This window comes from Talpa europaea (genome assembly GCF_964194135.1).
Source record: "Talpa europaea genome assembly, chromosome: 7".
In the NCBI taxonomy this organism is placed as follows: Eukaryota; Metazoa; Chordata; class Mammalia; order Eulipotyphla; family Talpidae; genus Talpa; species Talpa europaea.
The window spans coordinates 2767570-2793011 of NC_140074.1; the positions used below are offsets into that span (position 1 = coordinate 2767570).

A 25442-nucleotide genomic window follows, 5' to 3' on the forward strand; every position below is an offset into this window, starting at 1 on the left:
AGCGGTTAAGTCTCAGCACTACGAAGCAGTCTGCAGCCACTGTAGCACGAGTTCGTCCCCAGCCAGGGAGCTGCCCACAGGGCGCAGCAGACCTCTCCTGTCTCCCCGCAGCTCTCCTCGGCAGTATATTTCAGTAGATCTGCCTGTTTTGCTCCCCACTCTGTCTCTGGTGAGTCCTCTCACACCCCACATCTCTGGCCTGCACCCCAGCTCATTATGCATAAATAAATCTTATAAATAAAGCTGCTATAAGAGATGTGGTGGCAGCACTGTCCAGCACCTCCCCATAGCACGTGACCCATTCCTTTCAGAACCCATGCCAGGAACCAGGCGTTCACACAAGTGGGCAGCCGCTGCCTGTCACATGCAAGGACTCTGTGCTTCCTGCCTCTGGCACTGAGCCCCTGTTAGCAGAGGGAGCAGTAACAGCAGCACAAACTGGCAACATCCCCTCGGCAGGGGCGCGCGTCCCTACATGAGCTCCGTGCACATGGCCTCAAGTGGCCCTCAGGGTGCGGGCAGGTTCCTGCTAGTCTAGCCCACAGTCTCCAGAGGCTGAGGTGCCTGCCCAGCTAGTCTCAGCAGCTAGAAAGGGATATGAACCCAGATATGTGTCCCAGCTGGACACTGGTGACAACGCTTCTGAATACAGGTCAGGTGCAGGCCACAGGTGCACTCAGAAGGGAGATGCAAACAGCAAACCAGTGAGCCCAGCCCAGGGTCTCCAGCCCATGGGTGGAGGGCCCGCCTCTTACCTTTGCGCACAGCAGGGCCATTCTCTTGTGGGGGCAGCTTCTCGGTTACTGGAGATCGGGGGGCTTCCTTCTCCATCTGTTTCTGGGCCTCGCTGGCCCTCTGAGCCTGCTTGCACTTTTGGTCCAGCTGTTTGAGTTTGGCAGCGCAGGCAGCCAGTCTCTCCTCCCGGGCTCGACGCTCCTCCTCTTCCCGGCGTTTCCGGGCTCGCTCCACGGCCTCAGACATCTCAGACTGGATGAACTTCTGCCGTGGTGGGGGCTTGTCCTCTTTGTCCTCTACAGACTGTTGCCTGAACACGGCGCCCACTGAGGACTTCTGCCAGGAATAGAAAGTCTCTGATGAGGCGGCAGGTCACACACTCAGCAGAGGAGCACCCCGTCATTGGCCTCTGCTCCCGCCCCAAGGCCCAGAGCCCCTCCAAGGAGCAGTACAGTCATGCAATGGGCAGTCCTAGGGCTGAGCCTGGGCTGCCCGCTGCTCTGTCTGCGCCCTCTCTGGGAGCCAGGGGACCAGGAAGCCACATGGCTGACAAAGGACGCGCTCAGAGCAGCAAGGCTTGCTCCGCACACAATGGGCAAACAAGCCAGGCACAGCCCTTCCTCATCACAAAACTGCCTGACACCTTCCACTGTGAAGAAATATAAATCTCTGGCTATAAAGCATGAGAAGCTGAAATTCAGAATCAGTTTCAAAGTGATCCTTTATATAAAAAAAAACATCTCCCAAAATATCCCGTGGGTATTTTATCTACCTTGAGGCGCTCATGGGTTGCCAGTGACGAGACAACCACCCCGTTGCAAAGTGGGCACCCGCACTGCTGCTCAGGCGGGGGCAGAGAGCCACGCCGGCGCCGCACTTCTCATGTGCTCCAGTGTCTAGTCGTCAGAACACGCCAGGAACAAGACCTCCACCTCCCTCATGTTCATGCTGCCTCCACAAAATGGCACGCCACACGCTGCTCACAGTCAATGAGGTTTCTCCTAAAAATTAACTTCTCCTAACCCAGAGACAGTTACTGCAATGATTAAGTGACTACAAACAATGTGTCTAGAAAGCCCTCACTGTCTGGCTAGGAACTGAGCGCACACACACGTAACTGGGGCCAGAGTGGGCGCTGCCCTCTCACGTCACCGTCAGCAATTCCTTCTGCCCCACGCTAGTCTGCACCTCACCCCAGGGCCCCACATGCCCTGCAGGCAAACTTGAAGCATGTCCACTACTTCCTTCAGAGTTTTCAAGAAATGAAACCGTAGACTCACAGAGGAGGTGTCCACTGTCCAAACATCTGCTGCGCCTCCCTAAAAACCTGAAGAGGCAGGGTAACTGTTCTGCAAAGTATCTGAACTACAACAACCTTTTCAGAAATTTGGATGCATAATATCGTAAAGATTTTATCTTAGTTCAGTTACCTGGAGGTGGTGTTATGAACAGATCAGAGCAAAACCTTTTATGAGCACCGAGCAACTCTCACACATGAATGAAAGTCTGGATTAATCAAGGGCACTTCCCAAGAGCATAAATGAACACCAAGTGCACTTAAAGCAACGCCTTCCTCCTCCCGGACTCTGCCCCTCCTCAGCAAATCGGTCCCATGGTCGCGAGGGCTCCTGGGCACAGAGGCCACAGCGCCAGAGTCCCAGCAGGGGGTGCAAGGAGGGCGGAGGCGGGAGCGGGAGCCCAGCTGCGTGGCGGGAAACTCACAGGGGCAGACAGCCCAGGGGGGCGGGCCCAGTGGGATGGGGCATCCTTCGGGGCGCCCACATCTGCAAGGGAGAGCAGTGATGGGGGCAGGGGATTGACAAGCAAGCATGAGCATTAGGGACAACTCCTGTTGGAGAAAATCGTTCTCGGGAGACCTCCAGAACAAATCCTGCCGCTGTCCCAGTGGGATGGAGGTTTCCTAAGAGTAAGGTCCTGCCGGTGTGCCAAGAGCACCCAGCCAGCGCCAGCGCCCACACCGTGGACCTGGAATAGAAAGGCTCAATCGCAGTCCAAGCAGGTTGAGGACAAGGTGAGCTTGGAAAGGGCGCCCCAACAGACAGAGGGAGCGGCCCACAGGAAGATGGAAATGAGAATGAACAAGGTGGACGTGGCTGGAGATGCTCCTAACAGCCCGCCCAGACAGCCCGAGCTCCCAAACCATGCCAGCCACGGGCACGGCGCACTGCTCGGCACACACGGGGAGGGGTGAGCAAGGCACTGACGGGCTCCGCGCCTCCTGCAAGCTCTTCTCAACTACAAATGCAGACGAGAGCAACTCTGGCGTGAAGCCTGGCAGACACCACCCTGAGAAGGAGGCCCACGGGCAGGTCACCAGATGGGCCAAGCAGACTCACGTCACCTGATAGGATGCCCAGAGTCCTTTCATTTCCGAGAGATTCGAGCCAAAAGGGGGAACCCTGAACCTAAACGTGAAGACGCAAGGGACCAACCCAGTCTGACGGGCGCCCCACAAAGCAAGCAGCATGCAGTTTTCCAGCCTGCCAAAGTCATGGAGCTAATGGAGCTGAGCAGCCACCTCTGATGAAGGGGAGGAGGGGGCAGGGCAGTGGGCCCCAAGTTCTGGAAGGGGTTCTCTGTACAAAGGGAGTTAACGGGACGACTGGTCAAAGCTAAAGGGGACTGGAGGGCCAGATAGTGGTTCCAAAAAGGAGCATCATCTTAGTGGGGAACAGCAACGTACTCTGTGCTGATGGGGCCCGATCAGGCCACTTGCTCTTCAAACGGCTCAGGAAAAATACTCTTTGTGATGTCTTTGGACTTTATATTTTTCTACAAGTTTATGACTAGTTCAATTTTTTTAAAGACATATTCAATTAAAAAATTATAATGTCCACTTATAGGAGGTTTTAGCAATTCGGGCACCAAGCTGGGGCAACCATGAACCCATGTTACAGCCTAGTGGATGGCCTGTGGTCACCTGTCTTGGAACAGAGGTGACCACTAATCCGAAGGACTCGTGCATGCACGTGTGCATCTGTCCCACAGCACAGAACCCTCCAGTGCTCCAGTTACCTGGTAATCAGGGCCTGCAGCCCAGCTGTGAATCTTCCTGGAAAGTGGCTGAGGTTCTGGCACCTTCCGGGCCACCCGGGTCATGCCTGCTGTTTCAGCCCAGTCCTTTCCTTCCTCCTGGGTGCGCTTGGCATCAGCACTGTCTGCAGAGCTCAGGGACAGCTGCCGCTGCCTTCTAGGGTCCCAGCTGTTCCTAAGACAAATTGGGTCAGTGTTAGTGCTCTCACTGGCCAGCGGCCTTTGGGAACACCAAAGTAGTGGCCTGTCCTCAATTCCCTTCATCAGGATGGCCCAGCCCTCTTACAGAAGAGAGGACATGCCCAGAACACCAAAGTTAGCACCGACATCTGCCAAGTCCCTCTTGCACACAAAGTTCCAGGCAGGATGTTTCACACCCATTTATTTAACTTACTGCAAAAAAGTCCTCACTCCCATTTTAAAGATTTCACAACCGAGTCTCAGAGAGCTTGGGGAACTGTTCTCACAAGGAGAAGCTAACTGATGTGAACCCAGGACTCTCAGATGCAAGTCCTCCTCCTTACTCCACAGGGCACGCAACACATTCTCTCAGAACAGCAGGAGAGAGCCCACCCAGTGGCGCTGTGACAAGCCGCCTGAGGAGAAAGGCAGTGCACCACAGCCTGGAAAAGGAGACAGCCACGCAGGGCTGTGGACAGGCTGGGAAAGAAGGGTGATCTAGGCAGCGCTCACCCCAAGGCCACAGTGTAGACGGTGTGGGCCTGGGAGCGCATGAACTGACATCTCTGCACAAGAGGTGCCTGGTGAACACAGCAGGGTTCAGAGGCGAGCAGGAGTCAGGCTAGGCCAAGGGGCACGTGTCTGTCCATGCACACACAGAGACATGAGTGAAAGGGAAGGTGAACTAGGAGACAGAGTGACAACTGCCGGGAACCTTGGCTGCATTGTGAGAGTGGCAACCACACCTAGATCCACCAGAAAAATGTGTTTTTAGAAGATGACTAAGGTGCAGGCTGAATGAATAGGAAGAGAGAGGGCAAGACGAAGACAAGCGAAGAACTGTGGAATGTTCCAGAAACTGAAAGAGGGCGATCCCGGTTGCCTCAGAGAAAATTAAGAGGAAGAGGTGGAGTCACAGATAGTTTCAGAACTCCATGGAGAATGAGGAAATAAAGATGTCAAAGAAGACTCAGAAGCTCAAAGTTGGAGTCTCTGGGAACTTGAAATCATCCACCAGCTCCGTGACCATCACAAGAGGAGGAGGTGGTGTCAGGAGGAGGTGGTTGGAGAACCCTCAATCTAAGGTTGCCTTGGTTCCAGCTAATCCAAGACAGCCAAGTCCAAAATGCATATGCCGCAAGAAACATGGTCTCTACGACACGTGGGTAAGTGCTGGCACAGCAGGTCAAGACTGCACACTCAGCCAGCCATGACCGGCGCAAATCCCGGCTCCGTTCCTGAACAGCAGTCCTCACCTGCTATTGTCCGCTCACCTGCAAAATGCAAACCTGTGTGTCCCTGTGAAGCTGCTGGGACAACTAGGAAGTGCACAAGCACGGTGACGCTCATGACGGTGCCGGTAAGCAGCAATGCATCAGTGCCCCGTAAGTGGAACCATGCCCAGACAGGACGGGATCCTTACCATGCTGGCCTGCCATCCTTCACCACTTCTTCCTCCTCTTCGTCATCACTGAACTTCAGTTTCTCGGAATAGTCCACTTCCTCATGAAGGCCTGCAGCAGAGGAGCGGAGGGAGGGGAAAAGTGAGAGCCTCACTAGTGCTCACAGCGCTACGGCAGAGCTGCTCCAGGGAGGAAGACCGCCGACCCAGCCGAGGAGCAAAGCCACCCCAGCCGCCAGAATACACACTGCAGAGAAAAGCCAAGGGCACGTCTGGCTTCTGGCAACAGCAATGGAGGCTTCCACAGAGGACGACTCGTAAGTCATGAGCAAATAATTAAAATTAGAAGGGGCAGGAGTGCGCAGAATCAAGAGCATACGGGAGAGGGGTCCACCCCAGCAATCCACCAATGAACTCTGACGAATTAGCATTATGCCTCAGGACACGCCCAACCCCAAGCAGCACAGGTGGCAAGCAGTGTCACCACCTGTGGCAAGTCCACAGAATGAAACAGTATTTGGCCATAAAAAAACACTGACACCTGCTACAACACAATGCACCTTGGAAACATTAGGCTAAGTGAGAGAAGGCAGACATGAAAGGCCACAAATTCTACTGTCATTCCATTTCTGTGAAGTGTCCAGAGTATGCAAACCTGAGAAGAAAGCAGGTTACTGCCCCAGCGGGTGTGACTACTAATGGGCATGGGGTTGCTACAGCAGTTGATGCAGTGGTGATGGATAAACAAATGCGTGAGTATGATAAAAATCAGTGGACTGTTGGCTTTGAAAGGTGAATTTTAGGTCAGATGAAAATCTGTCATGTGAATCAAATCTTTTTAAAGGAGAACGACAACAAAGATTCCAACCCAATTAAAAGGCAGAGCTGGACTGGGAGGAAAAGCAAGTGCAGCTACATCCTGCCCACTAGAGAATCACTTTGACTCTAAGTACAAACGAGCCTAAAGAAAAGTGACGGGGGGAAGCCATGAACACACTGAATAATTAAAGTTAGAGCCATGACATTTATATAGGACAAAAGAGACTCTAGGACGAGAAGCTTTGCTAGAAACAAAGGACATCTGCAGATAACACAAAGGGCCAGAGAGCCACGAAAACTAGAAACATGCATGTGCCTAAAAAAGCCTTCAAACAGAAGCAAGCACCAATAGCATTAAAGAAACAGACAAATCCACAATACAGTGGAGTGTAACACCTCATTTCCAGTACCTGCCAGGACTAGACAAAAAGACCAGGAAGTGTGAGGCAGGATCTGAAGGACGCTGTGAAGAACCTTGACCAAGGACATCACTCACACGAGTTGTCCAACAGTGGTAGGACAAGTCTCTTCAAATGCACCTGGAATACTCACTCAGACAGACCACATCCTGGTCATAAAACAAGTCTCAATAAGTTGCAGAAAACTGAAATCACACTAGTGGAGTTGCTGACTATAAAGTTCCATAAACATCTAGAAAGCCTCAAAATTAAAATGAACAGATCAATGAAATAGAAAACACTCAAGCAATGGAGAGAATTAAAGCAAAAAGCTGTCTCTTTTTGTAAAGATTAATAAAACTAAAAAGCCCTTGGCAGAAGTGGACAAGAAAAAAAATATGAAATTACCAGGAATGAACAAGGGTCTACACTACAGATCCCACAGAAGTCGAAAGAGAAAGCAGTGTTATCAAAGTCCTTAGTAAGTTCAACAATTCAAGAAAAATTTAACAAATTCCCTGAAAAACACAATTTAGCAAAAATAGACACAAAACAATATAGGTAATCTGAACAGCTCCATAACTAATCCAAATAATTAAATTTATTATCAAAGATGCCTCCAAAAAGACAACTCCAAGGCCAAATTGCTTCACTGGGAAATTTATATATTCATTTAGGAATTAACATGAATTTTGCAGAAACTCTTTCAGAAAGTAGAGAAAGATGATTTTCTAGTCACCTGAGCCCACAGCATAACCTGTTATCATAACTCAAGACAGACATTAAAAGGAAATTACAAACCAATATCTGTCATGAACAGACACCAAGAATCTTAGTAAAATGTCAGCAAACTGAACCTAGGTATACAAAAAGGTGGGCCTCATCCTACAAAAGTAGTTGGTTTAGCTAAAAACAAAAAATACCAAATCAATACAATCCACCTGATTGCCAAAATAAAGAAAAGAAATCATATGGTCCTAGTGGCAAGAGAATTAACAAAAGTCAATACCCATTCATGATTTAAAAAAAAAATTCAGGGTCCTCCCCGGTGGCGCAGCGGTTGAGCGCTGGGTTGCGAGGCTGCCCGCGGCCTCTGCGGCACCGGTTCAATCCCCGGCTGCTCCCCGGCCACCAGAGGAGGGTCCCACATGGCGCGCAGACCTCTCCTGCTGCCCGCTGCTCTCCTCAGCAGTGTACTTCGGTCCTTCTGCCTGCTCTGCTCCCCGCTCCGGTGAATTCTCTTGCCCTCCCGCGCTTCTGACTGTACCCATTGCATGTATAAACAAACAAACAAACAAACAAATAAAAAACATGCCTCTATTTAAAAAAAAAAAAAATTCAGCAAACTTAGAAACAGGAATGATCCTCCTCAATGTGCTAAAGAGCCACCCCTGAATGACCACAGTTGTCGTCACACATAACGCTGAAGCACTAAGCACTCTCTCCCTAAGGTCAGGTATGTGAACCAACATTTGTGCTGGAAATATCACGGTGCAATAAGGCAAAAATAAAAAGCACGGACTCTGAAAAGGAAGACATAAAACTGTTCCTCTTTCTCTTTCTAGGTGGCATGTTGGCTTATATAGAAAACACTCAGAAATCAACAAAATGAGTAAAAACTATTACACACACTCAGCAAAGCAGTACAAGAGCAGTACACAAAGGTCAACTTTATTTTAATACAATAAACATCAAACATTTGAAAAATGAGATTTTTAAATACCGTTAATAATATTACCAAAATACACAAACTTCTTACAAATAAAGTGAACAAGAAATGTTTAAAACCTCAACAGGGTCTCCCTGGTAGCTCAGGGGTTAAAGACAGCACTATCAAGCTATCACCAGCCACTGCAGCACAAGTTCAAGCCCCGCGGCTGGCCAGGGAGCTACCCACAGGGCGCAGCAGACCTCTCCTGTCTCGCCCACTGCTCCCCTCAGCAGTGTATTTCAGTAGATCTGTCTGTTCTGCTCCCCACTCTGTCTCTGGTCAATCCTCTCACACATACCCTCCGCCCGTACCTCTGGCCTACACCCCAGTTCTTGTATGCATAAATAAGTATTTTTTAAAAAATTAAAATAAAACCTCAACAATGAAAACTATAAACAGTGCAGAGAAATAAAAGATTGAATCAAGAGATTCTCCAGGTTCCCAGATGAGTCAAAACTAAGATATTATTCATCCAGAAATAAATTTAAAATAATCCTAAGGAAAATGCCTCCAGACTTTTGGAAAACAACATCAGATTTCAAATTCATAGGAAATGAAAGGGACTTAGTCCAACAGTCTTGAAGAAGGACAAAGTTGAAAAGCTCACACAACCAAAATTAAAAGCAGCGGAAAACTCCCAGTGTGGTGCTGACACAGGTGACTGAGTCAACAGAACAAACAGGCCCAGGATAAGATTCATGCTTACATGGTTGAGGGACTTCTGATAAAGGTGGTAAAAAATTCAACAGGAAAGTTTTGTCAATAAATGAAACGCATCCACTAGATATCCTTCTGGGGGGAAGAAAAAAAAAAAATCAAACCTCATCTCCTGGCCTATGCCACACACAAAAATTCAACATGGATTGCAGGCCCAAAAATAAAAGTTTAAATCATTAAAAATAGGGCCTCCCTGGTGGCATAAGGGGTTAAGACACAACCTGTGAGGCTGTCGGCAGCCTCTGCAGCATGAGTTCGATTCCCAACCGGCCAGGGAGCTACCCACATGACCCAACAGACCTCTCCTGTCTCCCCGCTGCTCCCCTGGAGCAGTATTTCAGTAGATCTGCCTGTTCTGCTCCCCACTCTCTCTGGTGAATCCTCTCACCCCCCACCACACCTCTGGTCTGTACCCCAGCTCTTATATGCATAAATAAATCTTTAAAAAAATCATTAAAAATAAATAAAACTATCAGCATAAGGGGCTATCTTTGCCATGGCGGGGGGGGGGGGATTTTTTTTTTTGGACAGGCTGGAAATGTAATAACCATAAAACCCACAAAACTAAAAACTTTTGCTTATCAAACATAAAGCAAACATAAAGACACAGGGAAACACTCCTGAGCGCTAAGTCACCAGGGGCTGTGTCCATGAGCTTGCAGCCTGCCACCGAGTTAAAGAGTAAAAAAAAGACCTACAGGGCCAAATAGCACACGAAAATGTGCTCAACATCGTTAGTCATCAGCAAAATGTGAATCAGCGGCGCCCTGAGCTACCACCACACGCCCACCAGCACAGCTAAAGCTAAAGACGACATGCAAACACTGTGGCTTTCAGGGCCCTGCTGGGAGCCCAAGGCCCAGAACCTGGGGCCCTTCAGCACAGCCCCTCCACGGGCTGCGCTCCACGCCCAGCTGTTCACAGAAGCACGACAGCTTCACCACTGACTATAAGCAGCTGCGTGTGCCTCCCAACCTCAAACCTGACCAAGCCCGGCCCGCAGGGCCCTCTGCCTCTGCAGTGCCCAGGAGGCTGGTCCTGGGCACCACTTATCAAAGGGGACACTGATCCCCAAGCCTGGGGGCTTCCTGAGGTGGTAGAGGCAACGTTCTCCATCTGGACGGAGCTGGGAAAGGTGGTACGCAAGCAACTCTAGTTGTCAAAGTTGTAAAATGAAGAGAGCTTCCTTCCAGTGTCACAACCATTACTCGAAAATACACAGGAATCGCAGAAGAGCCAGGAGGGTGGAACTGTGCTCACTGAGGCTGTTGTGACTTTCTCATCATGAAAAGCACCTCTGAGAAATAAACGTCTCCCCGGCTCTAAAAAGACAGGGCCAGACCCCCCCGGCAGCGGCCCCCGTGCCCACACCGGCCGGCCTGGCTCCTCCCGCCTGGTTGGTGAAGGGGGTAGGTGCACACTGCAGACCTGCCTTTCTCTCTGAACCCCAGGTGTGAGTCCCGGGAAACCCCAGCACCCACCAGCCCAGCCATCGTCGGCATCGGTGTCCAGGTCATCGAGGCCCTTCAGGTTTTCCGCGTTGACGATGGTGGGCCGGGGCGCCCGCTCCACCAGCTGTCTCAGCGGCCGGACGGGGCGAGTCGTGCCCAGCCTGCTCTCTTTCCTGATGAGAGAGTGAAGAGTAAAGTGTACCGATGGAAACAAAACCAAACACTTTTGCAAACAGTAAGTCCTACAATTGCAAAGGTGCAAGGCTGCAGCTAATATTTAAGTCACCCCCTTTGAAAAGAAATTCACATGAATAAATACAGCCCAAAGGGACGTTTCCCCTCATTCTGCAGCCTCGCGTGCTCAGTGCTAATGGCAGGGGTGGCAGCAATAGGTATGGACCAGAACTTCAATTCTGCCAGCACCTTAAAATCAGAGCCCATTCTCTGGTCCAGGCCCAAGTCCCCGCCCCCCCGCACCGGGGCTGAGCTGCAGTCAGGATACCCCGAGTGGCTTCCTCCACAAGCCCATCCTCTCACCCGGCATCACCACCAGGGGGAACCTCTGGTGTGTAACTGTAAGTGCAACAGCCTTACCCATCCTGATCATTCATCTGGAACTGTCTAAAAGGAACTCGGGGTTCAAGACGGAGCTGAGGAAGGGGGAAGGACCCTCGTTCCACTGGACCCTGGTTCTCTGGTGACTGTGGTGAGCACATCTGAAACATAACACCAACGAACAGGATTTTCTAGCAATGACCCAGACTCTTGCGTTCTACTTGCATCATTATTTGTTTGGAGCTGGAAAATGTTAAAAAATCCAACAGGCAAGTCCTGGGGTTTCCCAATTAATCCTACCACCATCTCCCCCCATTTCCTTCCTGCCATCAATAAGCAAATCTGGAGACCTGGTCTGGGGGCATACCTGCCTCTCCTTTCTCCAAAGAACCAAGGCTAAGATAATATCCACATCACCAGGAAAAGAAGTCAAAGGCACTTGAGATTTGAAAAGGGGGCGAGAAAACAAAAAACTAATGGAAACCTCCAAAGTAGGGATCAGGGCACAGAGTGAAGAACCCAAGGTGGACATTCACCCACTTGAAGCAGGTTCCTGCTGGACCTGAACAATCCAACTTCACGGGGGAAAAAATGCACACTCTGAAGACTTACAAAAGCAGGAAGCATGTCATGGTATGTAGGTGGGTGGTATACATTTCCCATGAACTGTGACGCCCCTTTTCGGACAGGCTGAGCCGGGCGTAGAGAGGGGTCCTTAGAATCGCTGGTACATGTCGAGGAGGGGGCTCCGTCTCCCGCACTCGAGTTCCTGCTGCCCAGCTCAGTTGGGGAGGCGCTCAGAGACGTGGCAGAAATTATGTTTCGCCCACCGCCCTCCCTCCAGCTTGTCACATCTGGAAATTGAAAGGGGGCAAAAGGGGAAAGAGGAGGAGGGAGGATGGATTGTATGAGGTTCTGAAGGTTAAGGGAACCCCCTCATCATTCACCAAAAAAATAAAAATAAATAATAATAATAAAAAAAAAAAAACAGTGACAAGTCGCTTGGTCAAAGTCTGGTGGGGAAGGCGGGGCATGTGGCCAATGAGTATGAGCTTGCGGGGTGGGGGAGGGGCGTGGTGGTGTCTAATTATAAGAGAAACACAAAATAAGGGCCACTCAGAGAGAAGGCACGTACAAGCAAGACTGGGTCTTCTTCCTCGGTTGGTGGGATCCAATATGCCCACAGATCTAAGACCCCACAGAAATCAAGTGAGCCCAAGCGGGCTCAGCCCATGGGCGGCCCTGTGCTCGGAACGAGCCACAGAAAAGCAGAGTGAGCTCCTGGTACTGGCAAACTCAACAAGATACCTGAGCCTAAGATGAAGGAGGGCTGCTGCCCCTCCCCCAGGGCGTGGGAGGGTCTGGGTCCCCGCTCCAGCAGCAGTCAGCTGAGGGCCCTCCAGCAGGTCAGGTGAAAACCCACTGACCTGCCTGTCCTTCCCCTGCTAAATGCAGCAAGAGCTGGTGGAAACGCAGCCCAGGGAAATAACAGGCGAACCAGAGACCCAGTCAGCTTTAGGCCAGGAGTGGGGACACGGAAGACCGCCTAGTGCGTGGCCTGGAAGAGGAGAGTCAGGACAGAGGCCCCACACCAGGTCTCTCCCAGTTTTTCAGCCCCTGCCATGGGACATGGGCCGCCCTGGGGTTACTCCGGGGACCCTCTGCTTCGCTATCTTTTCAGATGAGGAGATGGAATTGAACCCAGGAATTCCTTTAGTCCTACATTTTTAGAATCCTACCAAGCAGTTCATCTTGATTAATCCCAGAAAGCGTCAATTCTTGGCCTGATAATTCCATTACTGTTTGGACCAGGGCAGATAATGGACCAAATAAACAGGCCACTGTGGGTAGCAAAGTGCTGCCCAGTGGGCCCCTTGCTCTCAGGCAGCCGCTCTGCCTCTGGACATCAATCAAGACAGGCAGCAAAGTCCCTCAAGGAAACAAGAAACGGTTCAGAGTCCCCGACTAGAACAGAAACCAGCAACACCTCACCTCGGGCCACCTGAGCTCTCCAAGAATAGCCCGTTTCCAGCAAGTGCCGCTCCACAGCCCGCTGACCCTGCACCCTGCAGCCAGACCCCAGGGGAGAGCCCACAGAGAACAGTGTGGGGCTGGCTCCCTAACAAACCCCAGGAAGCATCAGAAAACAGATTCTAACTTGGCTGGGGGTGGGAGACTGGACATCAGACTTCAACACATGCCCCCAGGGGGCTGGCAGCACTCAGGGCTGGTCTAGAAAACAAGCTCCTGAACTAGGGACCAAGTGAGTGTGCCAGGGCTGTCTGAGCACAGCAGAAGGAGTACCCCAAGGAGACCCTTCCTGCCCAGCCCAGGGGGCGACACCGAGCTCTCCAGGCAGCAGCCTGCACCTGGCAGCTGTGGCTCTGAGACCCTGTGAGAGGGCCACGCAGGAGCCCGCAACCCGAGCACACAAGCCCACTTACTCTGAGGGCGGAGGCTTGGTCCTGGCCCATACGACAGATCTAAGACGCCCTTTTCTTTGCCAGCCTTGTCCTGCCCTCCAGCTGCTTTCAGCGTCGGAAATTCCTCGGGAGAGAAGGATAGTAGTCGGCTTGAGCCCCTTAAACCTGTCAGGAAAACAAAAAAAAATTATAGACCAAGTGCACCACCGCTGGCAGGTGCCCTGCCTCACCAACTCCGCACAGCGAGGGCTGCGCTGTCTGAGGGAGCGCACGGCGAGAGTGGTCTGCACCAGTGCTTTGTGCTGGCAGAAAAGCACTTGGTGCCCAAAGGTGACATGGACAGGCTGGAGGCAGGCAGCACCAGTTCCCTTGCCAACCAACCCATAGGAGCAGAAAGATGGTTGCAAAAGGATGATGAGAGCAACGCTGTCCCACCCCAGACCCCTCAGCTCCTAGGAGGAAGGAGGGCGGTCCTTCCGGAAGCCCTGAGGACGCAGTCTTCTGGGAAATCTGCCCAAGGACATCAACTACTCTCCAGTGGAGAGCAGAAGGGGCTCCCCAAGGCCAAGGAAACTAAATGACTAAATACTGCATATGTCTGTCCTTCCATTTTACCGTTCCTACCAAGCTCCTTAAGTCCTACAAGGCCAAACATCTCACTCTGTGGCCCCAGGAACAGTGTCCCGCAGTGCTTGGATCCACTCCCAAGCACTATGAACCCCACTAGAGAAGTCTTTCCTTCGCTCTTCTTATCACTCACAGCACTGGCCACAGGGAACCTGCAACGGCGCTTAGGAGGCAGGGGTCATGAAATGGGGTCTGTCAGGGTCCAGTGTGGGATTGGGTCCCTGGAGCTGGTGGACGCAACATGTGTCCAGGGCTAAATGAACTTAAAGAAGTGGCATCACGCAACGCAACAGCCGACCATGATGGGCCCTGCTCCCTAGGACTGCAAAGCCACTGACACATGGACCTCTTAACTAAAGCTATGCCAGGAAGAGGCAGTGGGGATGAGCGCAGACGGATGGTCAGCACGGAGGATGCAGCTCTGCAGGCGACTGTCACTGTCAAAGAACTGTGCTGGCAAGAACCAAAGTTACATTCTAAAAGTATGGCAGGAGGGCCTCTCTGGTGGCGCAGGTGGTTGAGCGTAGCGCTGTGAAGCAGTCTGCAGCCTCTGCAGTGCCAGTTCGATCCCTGCCAGCCTCGGAGCAACCCACATGGCGAGCAGACCTCTCCTGTCTCGCCCGCTGCTCCCCTCAGCAGTGTATTTCAGTCAGTCTGCCTGTTCTGTTCCCTGCTCTGTCTCTGGTGAGTCCTCTCACCCTCCCGCACATCTGGCCTGTACCGCAGTTCTTGTATAAAAAAATAAATTAAAAAAAATAATAAAAGTATGGCAGGGGCCTCCCTGGTGGCCTAGGAGTTAGTTTCAGTGCTATCACTGCTGCAGCCTGAGTTTGATCTGTGGCCAGGGAGCTACCCACGCGGCACAGCAGACCTCTCCTGTCTCCCCGCTGCTCCCCTCAGCAGTGTTTCAGTCAGTCTGCCTGTTCTGTTCCCCACTCTGTCTCTGGGGAGTCCTCTCACCCCCGCACCCCAGTTTTTCTATGCTAAACAAAAAAGAGTATGACAAGTTACTGAAGCAAAATACGTACATAGAGAGAGAAAACATCCAGGACTCTCTGCCTCAACCGTCATGAAGGTATTGCTATCAGCATGAATTGACTTCTCCATCACAGACAAGAGGATAAAGGGCACAACTCAAAATCTGAGACCCAAGTACTGGATTTCCTGAGTTTTCCATGTTCTCTAGCCTTCACCCAATAATCCCTCATGCCAAGGATTTTCTGTCACGAACAACTGAAGCAGAAAACTCAGGGCCATCTGCTAAGGCCCCAGGTCAACCCCACTGGCCCCTGGCGCTGCCGGCATCCGCACCCCAGGCCATGAGCCTGCCTGCCCCATGGCACAGGCCTACTTGGCCTGTTCTGGGTGAAACAGAGCAAGCAGCCCAGTACACATGCAGAGCCCACCAGCTCAGGACGTGTGCTCTTTGATCCCGAAGAGTCATGAAAACATTTGGGGCAACACCCCCAAACCCCCAAAGCTCCAGTAGTACCACAGACCTGTGACTCCAGCACAGGAGGGAACCCCAGGCTGATGCCCAGCCTGCCCGGCCTCTCCTGAGGTCACTGGGCGCCCCCAACCCCAACTCCCAGGCAAGGGGTCACATTTAGAGTACTACGTGGTGTTTCACAATTACTTCCTGTATCAACTTTGATCAGTAACACAATCATAAGGTTCAAAAGTAAAAAGCTGCAAAAAGGTACAAGCTGAAGCTCCCTCTCGAGTGTGACCGCATGTGCTCACTTCTAACATCCTCAAAAGAAAACAAGTAGTTTTCTCTTTTGCTCCCTCCCTCTTATGTTTTCTCCTAGAGATTTTATGTTAACGCACAGACGTCTTTTCTTCACCTGAGGCTGCGCAAAAGGGGATGCTCTACACCCTATCCTGACCTTCGTCTGCGAACAGAGTCTGGAGTGCTCACTGAGCAGAGGGAACTGGCCTCACCCTGGCGGCCAAACAGCATGTCACCAAAGCACAGCCTGACAGCGCCCTGCATGCTCACGCCCAGTCCTGACCACAGTGCCGTGATGAGTGAGCTTGTCCGCTTGTCACCTCACACCGAGCAAGCACCTTTATAGGGACTTCCTCACAGGGGCACTGCCGGGGCAAAGATGTGGGTGCTAGGCAAGGCCCTCCAGGGGGCCTCTGCTTTACACTAGGTTTGCTTTTCTTTTAGTCCTTTTTAAATAAAGATCAATACGATTTACTTAAAAAAAAAAAAAAACTAACAGAAATGCAGACTCTAGAAGCTGAAGCGCAGCGCCAAAGCCCAGCCTCCCCGCAGACTGCCACAACCCAGCCAAAGGTACCGAACTGCCCACCGCTGCCCCCACCCCACCACAGCAGCCTCCAAATGAGCTCCCCACCCAGCAGGAGCTGGACTCCGGGTGCACTTGCTGAAGTGTGGTTCCACTCAACCCAGGTGTCTAGGTGGGGCCAGGGGCAAGAAAAGTGGCATATGCAGGTGTTTCTCTAATAAAAGCTATAAAGCTAAAATCTGGGGAAGCCACAGCAGCAGGGAATGCAGAGGGTAAGAGTGACCCAGGCTGGGGGTACAGGGCGGGAGAGGCAGCGAGTGCTGCTCCGAGGAAGGAGGTACACGGTGCAGCACGGACAGAGCTGAGCTGCAAGCATGCCAGAAAGGTTGTGCTCACACTGAAAACTTAGATGCATTTGTGTAGAAAAACCCAGATTTGGGGTTCTTTCAAAAACACCCACTGACCCTGAACCCAAGGGGCACCTGGGGTCAGGACCCTGTACTGCACCTTGGGATACTAGCTGAAGCCACCGTTCAGCCTCCTCTCAGAACTGTGGTCCCCAGGCTTGGCTCATCCTCCCTCAGCTGAGGCAGCATGGAGCCCAGACACAAGGGCTTCCAAGTGAGGCCCGTGCGAGAGCCTTCACGCTAACACCACCACACAGCACCCTCCTGGGGGTCCAAGAGAGAGGACGAAGACTCTGCGGGCGACGCTGCCAGCCGCCCAGGCTCCTCTTCCACCTCGAGAGCCATGCCCTCAGCAGTGACAGTCAGCGGGAGTCCAAGAGCAGGCGTCCCCACAGAACCAGCATCTCCACCACCTCCACCACCGGCGCAAAAGCCAGAGCGCCACAGAGCAGCAGCTCTTCAGGAAGAGATTTCCACAAAACTTTCAGCCACAGGCTGCCCAGAACCACACACACGGCCCAGAGAGGTGCCCCCTGCCAACACTTACCACCTTCGTGTCCTGCTGGCTTTCCATTCAGCTGTGCCCATGACTTTGGTCCACCTGGCACTGAATTTGTATTCTGAAAGAAAGTGAGGAAAGAGCTCATTCAGCCGGCAGTCATTACCTGGACCTGCTGGAGGAGACGCCGCAGCCCACCGCGGAGGGCCAGAGCCTGGTTAGGTTCTCACCTGCGGCCGGCACCAACCCACGAGCATCCACACAGCTGCAGCCCCCCGCCCCAGGCCCAAGTCACTCAGCGACAGAGCCAAAACACAACCCTCATCCACCTGCAAGCTGTACTCCAGAACATTCTGTCAGGTTGCCTCTGAGTGGCCACATAGAGTTACTTTAGGGTCTTCCCAAAGACAAAGATCAAACCCAATTCTCTCTAAAACCGTGCCACTGCTCACAGGAGTCCACACAGCAAAGCCACCCCCACCCCCACCGCCCTCATGCAAGCATGACTCCCAAGCCAAGGCCATCCCATCCCCTGACTCAGACACGCCTGCTCAGCCTCAGTCCTCTGGGCTTGTTGTACCAAGAGCTCACTGTGGATGAAGTATGGGGCTGGGCACGTCTGCTGGCCAAATCCTCCCATATCCTGGGAAAGCGCTGGTCATCCCCAGGGAGGGTCAGAAAGTAGTAACAAGTCCCAGGCAGAGGCAAGGAAAGACCTTGGCCCCACTCTGCAGATATCCAAAGCTCCTCTGGGCTCCCAACCCCTGGTCTACCTGCCTTTTTCCACAAGAGTCAAGCTGAAGGCTAAGAAGAAGAACGACAGAAAGCTGCCAAGCGCCAAGTTTCAGGACAGGAGCCAGGTCAAGCAGTGACCCTTCTCCACCACCCCCTTCCAGTCCACACCACTGCATGCAGGCACCACACTGACCGCCTCTGGCCTTCAGTGCATTGCTGGCCAAGTTAGACAACCACTTCTCTCGCAAAGAGTTGCCTTGGAACGCTCACGGGTCCCCCACCCCACACCACGTGAGGCTCATGCCAGCCACTTCTTGGGACAATGCTGCCTGGGCCAGGCGTGCCCTCAGAGGAGCTGGCCTCTGTGCCTAGCAGGATGCAGGAGCACTGGGAGTCTCAGCTCTTCCACACCTGCTGCCATCCCACATGCTGGTCTCTGCAGCCACAGGGACCCTCACCCACAGGCACTAAGCTAAAGAGAACATGACAGGGCAGGGCACCCCAGCAACAGGACTGCTCTCACTCTGAAGTCAGGGGCAAGCATCCGAGAAATCTTCTCGCCACTTTGGCACGTGAGAGACAACTTAATTGCCAAAAAAGAGCCAGGCCTGGGGCAGAGTGGCCAGGTGCTGGCCCCTGGCCGGGCTTTCCTCCCTGACCACACAGTCCCCACAGGGCCTTCTCGGCAGGTGCCCAAAGCCGGTCCCACGCATTCTTCAGCAGTGGGGTCCAGACAGAAGGGCTTTTCGGTTTTGGGTTTTTTTTTTCAGGCATAAGTACTTTCAAGAAGCTCCAAAGGTGAGTGTGGTACACAGCCACACTCTCAGTTTCAAATTCTGGGGAACACATAGATGTGACTCTCTGGACTCTAGTCAAAAGGTCCCAGCAGACTTAGGCCATGGATACGGAGTCCCCCGTGCCACAAGTGTCTTTTCCTCCTTAATTCCAAAGATACAGTTCAATGCTGGGCAAGGGAGAGCGTCCTTCTGGAAAAGTCATAGAATTTCCCCATAGGTGAGGGATGGCATCCCAGACTTCATTGCCCAGGGAGAGAAAAAATATATGGTAGTTCAAGTTGCCTTCAAGAGCACAGGTAAGTGCTAGGTGTCTATATCTAAATACCTGTGTCTTCAAGACACAGACTTCTCATTGGGATTTTTAACTGCAGCGAAGTACATCCTCCTGCTGATCACTGTCAGCCAGACAGACTCGTCAGATGGAATACAGTGTGAGCCGCTGCTGGGCTGACTCGTGACTTGCTGTTTAGAAAATGATTTTAAATGCATCAACAGATACAGGATTAAGCTCAATATTTCCCCAAGTGTGTGATCAGGCATTCAGCTAAAGGCTTCCGCGCACCCATGGGCGTGTGGGACGTGGGGAACACCATCCACGGTGCCCTCCTCCTCTTCAGAGCGACACCTTAGGTGCGAGCGCACTAAAGACACTCAAGTGGGCCTCCCTGGTGGCGCAGCAGTTGAGTGCTGGGTTGCGAGGCTGCCCGCAGCCTCTGCAGCGCCGGTTCGATCCCCAGCTGCTCCCCGGCCACCAGAGGAGGGTCCCACATGGCGCACAGAACCCTCCTGCCGCCCGCTGCTCCCCTCAGCAGTGTACTTTGGTCCTTCTGCCTGCTCTGCTCCCCGCTCTGGCTCTGGTGAATTCTCTCACCCTCCCGCGCTTCTGACTGTACCCAGTGCTTGCATAAATAAATAAACAAATACATCTTTTAAATAAATAAATAAATAAATAAATAAATACATACATACATACATACATACATAAATAAATAAATAAAATATGCCTTTTAAAAAAAAAAGAAAAATAATAAAGACACTCAAGTGCCACGGAGAGGAGCGGCCTCATCTGCTCTTCCGGACGCGCGAGCATGGAGCCCTCTGTGGCCGGAGACTATTCTCAGGGCACTCATTTCCACGGTGTACCTTCAAGGGGAGCCCTGATCCGGCCCTGGGCTCACCCAAGAGGCCTCACATCAAGGACACCAGCGAGGTGTATGCTCTCTTCTGCACGGGACCCTAATCCAAGCGCTGCAGAGGAAGCCGCTTCACCCTGGCCATGACAACTCCCCGAGTCTCCAGAGAATGCAGGTCACGCACCGCCACCCTCCTCAGGCCTTAGGGCCCGGGTCCCCAGCACCTACCTCCTGGCTGATTGACTGCGTCGGCTTCTGCAAATTGGAGACAGATTTCTGCAAACCCGGCTGCGGCAGCGACTCCGGCGGCTGTGAGACCGTCGCACTGGAACTAGACAAGGCAGGACACGCAGGGGGTCAGACACGACACAGGTCAGGCCCAAGCAGTCAGGGGCAAGCATCCGAGATGCTTGTTGGAAGCAAGACCTGCATGGGCCAGTGAAAATGCTCCCTCCCCAGGGGACACACACGCTGGCAAAGGCTAATGAGAAACCGAGCACATCTGAGTCTGTTCAGGGACACCTCACAGGACAGGATGGTCCTCGGCCTTCTCGCAGAGCCTCCTGTCTGAAACTCTGATCGCTCGCAATAAACCGTGACGTGATGGAGGACTGCTCACTGCAGGGCAGGGGTTCTGAACCCACAGTCCAGGAGCTTGCAGCCACGTGGGCCTGACTGCTTAAAACACAGGCAGATTTCTCTTAACTGCATAGACGTTCACAGTAAAAATAAATATGCATAGATACATGACACAGAATCCATGAGGATCTTCTCCTCTCGAGGGATTTCCATCCGATCTTTGCATCTATATAATAGTGCATTTTCAACACGTACCCAGGGCTGAAGCCAAAGGCTGTTACGGGGTCGCCCCCTGGAGGGGGATGCAGGTAGCCAAGCGACTAAAACCGTCCCCGGCTTTGCTGCTGTTACAGCCGGAGGGGAAGGCAAAGACCCGGAGCTGGGCACCTCCCTGAGTGGCGTGAGCGTGGCTGCTTGTTGGGCCGTTCAGCAGCTACAGCTGCTGTTTTGTGCTGCTTGTCTGACATCTCAGCTGCTCCGCTGAGCATCTCCTGTTGCGTCTTCTGCTGTAGTTGTGAGTTGGATCCCGGTCTACTGTCTGGCTGCCAGGGGCTCCAGGCCCCCTCTGGGGGGAAGACGCCATTTTGGGAGCACAGCCTTTTGTTCAGGATACTTATTTCGGGTCTTCTGTAGTGGGAAGACACCATCTTAGACACCTTTGTTTAGGACTTCAAAACACTGGTCACTTGTGGCCTTTAGGGACTCTAGTTTTCCCTTGTTTGTTAAAAAAGACCCATAACTGGGCCTCCCCAGTGGCGCAGTGGTAGAGCGCTGAGTTGAGAAGATGTCCGCAGCCTCTGCAGCGCTGGTTCTATCCCCCGCTGCTCCCCGCCCACCGGAGGAGGAGGGTCCCACATGGTGCGCAGACCTCTCCTGCCGCCCGCTGCTCCCCTCAGCAGTGTACATCGGTCCTTCCGCCTGCTCTGCTCCCCGCTCTGGCTCTGGTGAATTCTCTCACCCTCCCACGCTTCTGACTGTACCCAGTGCATGTATAAATAAATAAATAAATATTTAAAAAAATTTTGTTATATTAAAAAAAAAAAAAAAAGACCCATAACTGCTGTTCCCTGAGCCTGACTGGTCTTGCAATTGTGAACAAGGCAAAGAACTCAGACAGTGACCGGTAAACTATGTGGACACTGTGCTCGCCCAGTTTTAGTGCCCCTTATTGCCCAGTATCAAACATAAGCAGGGACACGCCAAGTGCACAATTCCGTGACTCCTGACTTACAAGCATCACAGCTTTTTGTGGTGAAGCACTGAGTCTCCCAACTTCTTGCACCAACACAGCACAGCTGGGCAGGCATGGGCTATCAGTATCCAGGGTTTCCTTCCATGACAGCTAATCTGCAGCGAGCATGTCTGTGTACATATCCCAGACACTTTTGTGTAAGTTCTTAGAAATAAAATTGCTCAATGAGATGATATTTTGAAGTTCAAAAGATATTCCCAGATTGCCCTCAAAAAGGTGGTGTCATCAGTCAGTTAGTTCACTCTCTTTCAAGGGGTTTCTGCTGTCTCCACAGCTTTCCGGCTCTCCTGCCATTCAACCTTCCACCCCACAGGACTCAAGGGTGTGTCCACTTGGCCAGAATCAGCCCGGTGCCAGATGCTGGTATGCAGTGAAGCAAATCTTCGTACCCAAACATGGCCCTGCCAGGGTCTACCAGGTGAGGCCTTCATCCTCCTCACATCGCAATCCGTTTGTGCTAGAAGCTCCAGGTAGGACCACTCTGTTCTCCAAATCAGCACTGAGTCCAAATTTGTGGCTCATGCTCCGCCACCTCCCTGACACTCTGGGGGGGGCATGGCCAGGATGAAGAGACCCAGGCCCGGTGCTGCCTGCTTAATTAACACCTGCTCCCCTCCTCCCTGGAAGAAATGCAGCCTGACTAGGCTCCTGCAGCTGCCTGACCCTTTCCAGGCCAATGCCAGTAATACTGGATAAAGGACGGGGCTAGGCTTTGTCCTCACTCTAGAACTTTCAGTAGCAGAGGCTTTTCAATCCTACACCAAAATGCGTAGTACCCATTCCATCACCAAGTTTATAGTGTCTGCCACATGAGTAGGACAACAGCTGACATCTGCCGGAACTCCCCCGGGACCCAGCTCTGTGCATGTCCTGACTGGTGTTACCACATCTATTCCTTATAACCGCTCCTGGAGCCAACCACAATTCTAACTTCGCAGGCCACAATGAAGCTCCCAGAAAGCTCCTCAACGGCACGGCTGGAAATCACACACATACCTGCCCCACTCCAAAAGCATGCTGTGCATCAGCCGGCACCATCCTAGGGCAAACTGTTAGAAAAATGGGCTAAATGCTTTCAAGACTCTTTTTGACCATCTGACCAAATCACCTGCTAACTCAGCACACTGTCCAAAGGATCTACAGGCAAGTGTTACCAACATCACCATGGCCACTTGCAGGGGCAAGAAAGGACCCTAGCTATCAAGCTATTCCCTGGGTTCCCTTACCTCCTGGATCCCAGGCATCAGCAGTCAGGCCACAAGGGGTGCAGGGGCAATGAGGTGCATGAGGAGGGGATGTCTGATTTCATTCCCCACCAGGGAAACAACAGGGACTGGTTTCTGCCCACTGGCCTTAGCAAGACCCTGTCCCTCCTTAGGCCCCGGCACAAATCCCAAATCCTCCTTCCTGGACAAGCCTGTTATCTGGCTGGAGCCCATCAGAGAAGACCAGTGGAGAGAGACGCAGGCTCAAGGCCTGAGGCAGCACCCGGTTTGGGCACCCACGCAGAGGAGGAGCCCTATCACACAGCAAGAGCCTCCGCCAGGGAGGGAAGTTTCTCTAAGGCTGCCCTGGGAGCCACAGTCCACCTCCTGGGGCTTGCCCTGTGGCAGAGGGCAAGACCCAGGGGCACTGTACCCCAGCCCTGGATAAAGAGGCTCCCATGTGCATTTCCTTCATGACTGGGTCTATTTGGAGTCTCAAACTAGGGGCAAGGGGAAGCAAGGGAGGTGCTGCTGGGCCCCTGGGTGGGAGGGCTGCTTTCTCCTGACCCAGAACCCGGCGCCCAGGGACCAGCACCAGACCAAGCTGCTCAAGCACTAGCACCGTCCACCTCGGTTCTTGTAGGAACTGGCTCTGGGGTGACGTGGCCTCCCTAATAAGCCACCAGGGGCACTGGTCACAGGAGACACACACCCACAGACATGCTGCTGCATCGGCTCCAAAATCAGGGGGAAAATGAGGGCAAGGAGCAAGAAACAAGCAGCAGGAGTCGGGGTGAAAGCAGCTGCTTTGGCATCTCCTCTGCTCTCCGAGGCTGCCTCTGCTGAAAGAAGGGCTGGGACAACCTAGAAGCCCCCACTGCCTCCTCTGTGCTCACCTCTTTGGGTCTTGCTGGTCCTGCTTGTTTGCCCATCCCGTCCCGTCCTTGGGTACTATCACGATGTTGGGGTCGTTTCCTTTGTTTTCCGACTTCAAGCTTGGCAGGTTTGCGGGCGGCGGCATCCGCCGGGCTGTGGCAACTTTCCCAAGACTCTGTAAGCCATGTCGAGGAATAACTGCAGAAGAGGGGGCAGAAACGCAGCGCCAGAGGAGTCATGGAGGCAAGGGGCCGCCTCACTTGGCTGCTCTCACTCTGCTAACGACAGATGCCACCCAACACAACAGCAGGGAAGAGGCGCCCAGAAAAACAGGGCGTGGTCATCCCTCTGGTCACTCTCTAGGCTCCTCACCGAGGACTAGAGAGACAGGAGCTGCTGAAACTGCAGAGGCTCCAGAAGGGCTCAGCAAGCTCATGGTGGGGTGAGGAGCCAGGCCCAGCAACTTCCATCCTACTTGGCCACCACCTCTCGGGGGGCATTACCTACGGGGCAGCCTCTACCTGGGCCCAAGCCACTCTGCGTGGGGCCCAACAGAGCCCTCTGTAGATAGTACCCAGGGGATTCTCCCACCGAGTTCCAGGGTACAGGAACCACGAAACCTAAAAAGCACAACTATTGCTAACTGAGTTCCATTCTACCCATCAGGCTAAAACCATCCACGGTTTCAATAAGGCAAACAGGGAATTCACCCCACTTCAGCCCAGTCAGGACATTCCAGCCCTGAAATCAGTCCTCAAATCGAAGCAGAAGGTGACTCTGCTTCCCCAGACTTCTGGATTGCAGCTCATGCCCAAAGACTGGGGTGCACGGACCACATCCTTCTGACCAGGTGAGGACTCAGGATTTCCACGGCCCTTGAGCTAGAAAGTCCATGTGAGCCCCTGGAGAAGCATCAAGAATTGGCTCCCAGCCCGGTTCTTACCTGAGGATCTGATCACGTCTACTGACTTTCCTTTATACTTATCAAACAGGCTGAGCGTCGAGTACTTGCTTTTCCCATCCTTGCCCTTGGCTAGTTGCCCCAAACGATCGGACATTGCGATGAAATGTCATCTAGTAAGAAAATTTTTCTCGGCACCACTCCTGATCTGCCTTTGAAATGGAGGAAGAAAGTGTCACCCAAAATACTAAAAACGCACACAATTCAACAATAGTGAAACAACCAACTGATAAATGGGCAGCAGCTCTGAACAGTCAATACACCAGGAGGACTTCGCGAAGCCCAGGAGACATATGGAAGACATGTTCATTGCTGTTTCCAACGAGGGAGAGGCCCACGGGATAAACCCACACTACCCTCTCAAACCCGTGACAAGGGCTGGAAGGGTGCGGAGGAGCAGTGCCCCCCAACCCCCCACCCCCGTCGTGGGAATGTAAACCAGTGCAGCCATTTTGGAAAGCTACTGGAATTTACCTCAAAAAACTAAAAATGGGACCTCCCTGGTGGTCTAGGGGTTAAATCTCAACACTACTCTGAGAGGCATGAGGCCCATCCCAGGTCAGGGAGCTACTCACACGGTGCGGCAGACCTCTCCTGTCTCTCCACTGCTCCCCTCAGCAGTGGATTTCACTACCTCCACCTGTCCTACTCCCCACTCCATCTCTGGT

The 25442-nt window shown here is 52.6% G+C and overlaps 1 protein-coding gene across 4 annotated transcripts in view; it reads right to left on the reverse strand.

Moving 5' to 3' along the window:
- The window catches only part of PRRC2B (proline rich coiled-coil 2B), a gene marked incomplete at both ends in the record, with an annotated part of 50676 nt that extends 25805 nt beyond the window's left edge, over nt 1-24871 (reverse strand). For all 4 annotated transcript variants that reach the window (XM_084237609.1, XM_084237608.1, XM_084237611.1 and 1 more), the window contains 11 exons: nt 756-1071; nt 3772-3964; nt 5393-5483; nt 10498-10640; nt 11062-11183; nt 11635-11876; nt 13467-13610; nt 17285-17357; nt 20130-20232; nt 23834-24011; nt 24757-24871. In XM_084237609.1, the coding sequence (XP_084093735.1) occupies nt 756-1071; nt 3772-3964; nt 5393-5483; nt 10498-10640; nt 11062-11183; nt 11635-11876; nt 13467-13610; nt 17285-17357; nt 20130-20232; nt 23834-24011; nt 24757-24871 (1720 nt within the window). The remainder of the gene's footprint in view (nt 1-755; nt 1072-3771; nt 3965-5392; nt 5484-10497; nt 10641-11061; nt 11184-11634; nt 11877-13466; nt 13611-17284; nt 17358-20129; nt 20233-23833; nt 24012-24756) is intronic.
- Between the last annotated feature and the right edge of the window lie 571 nt (nt 24872-25442).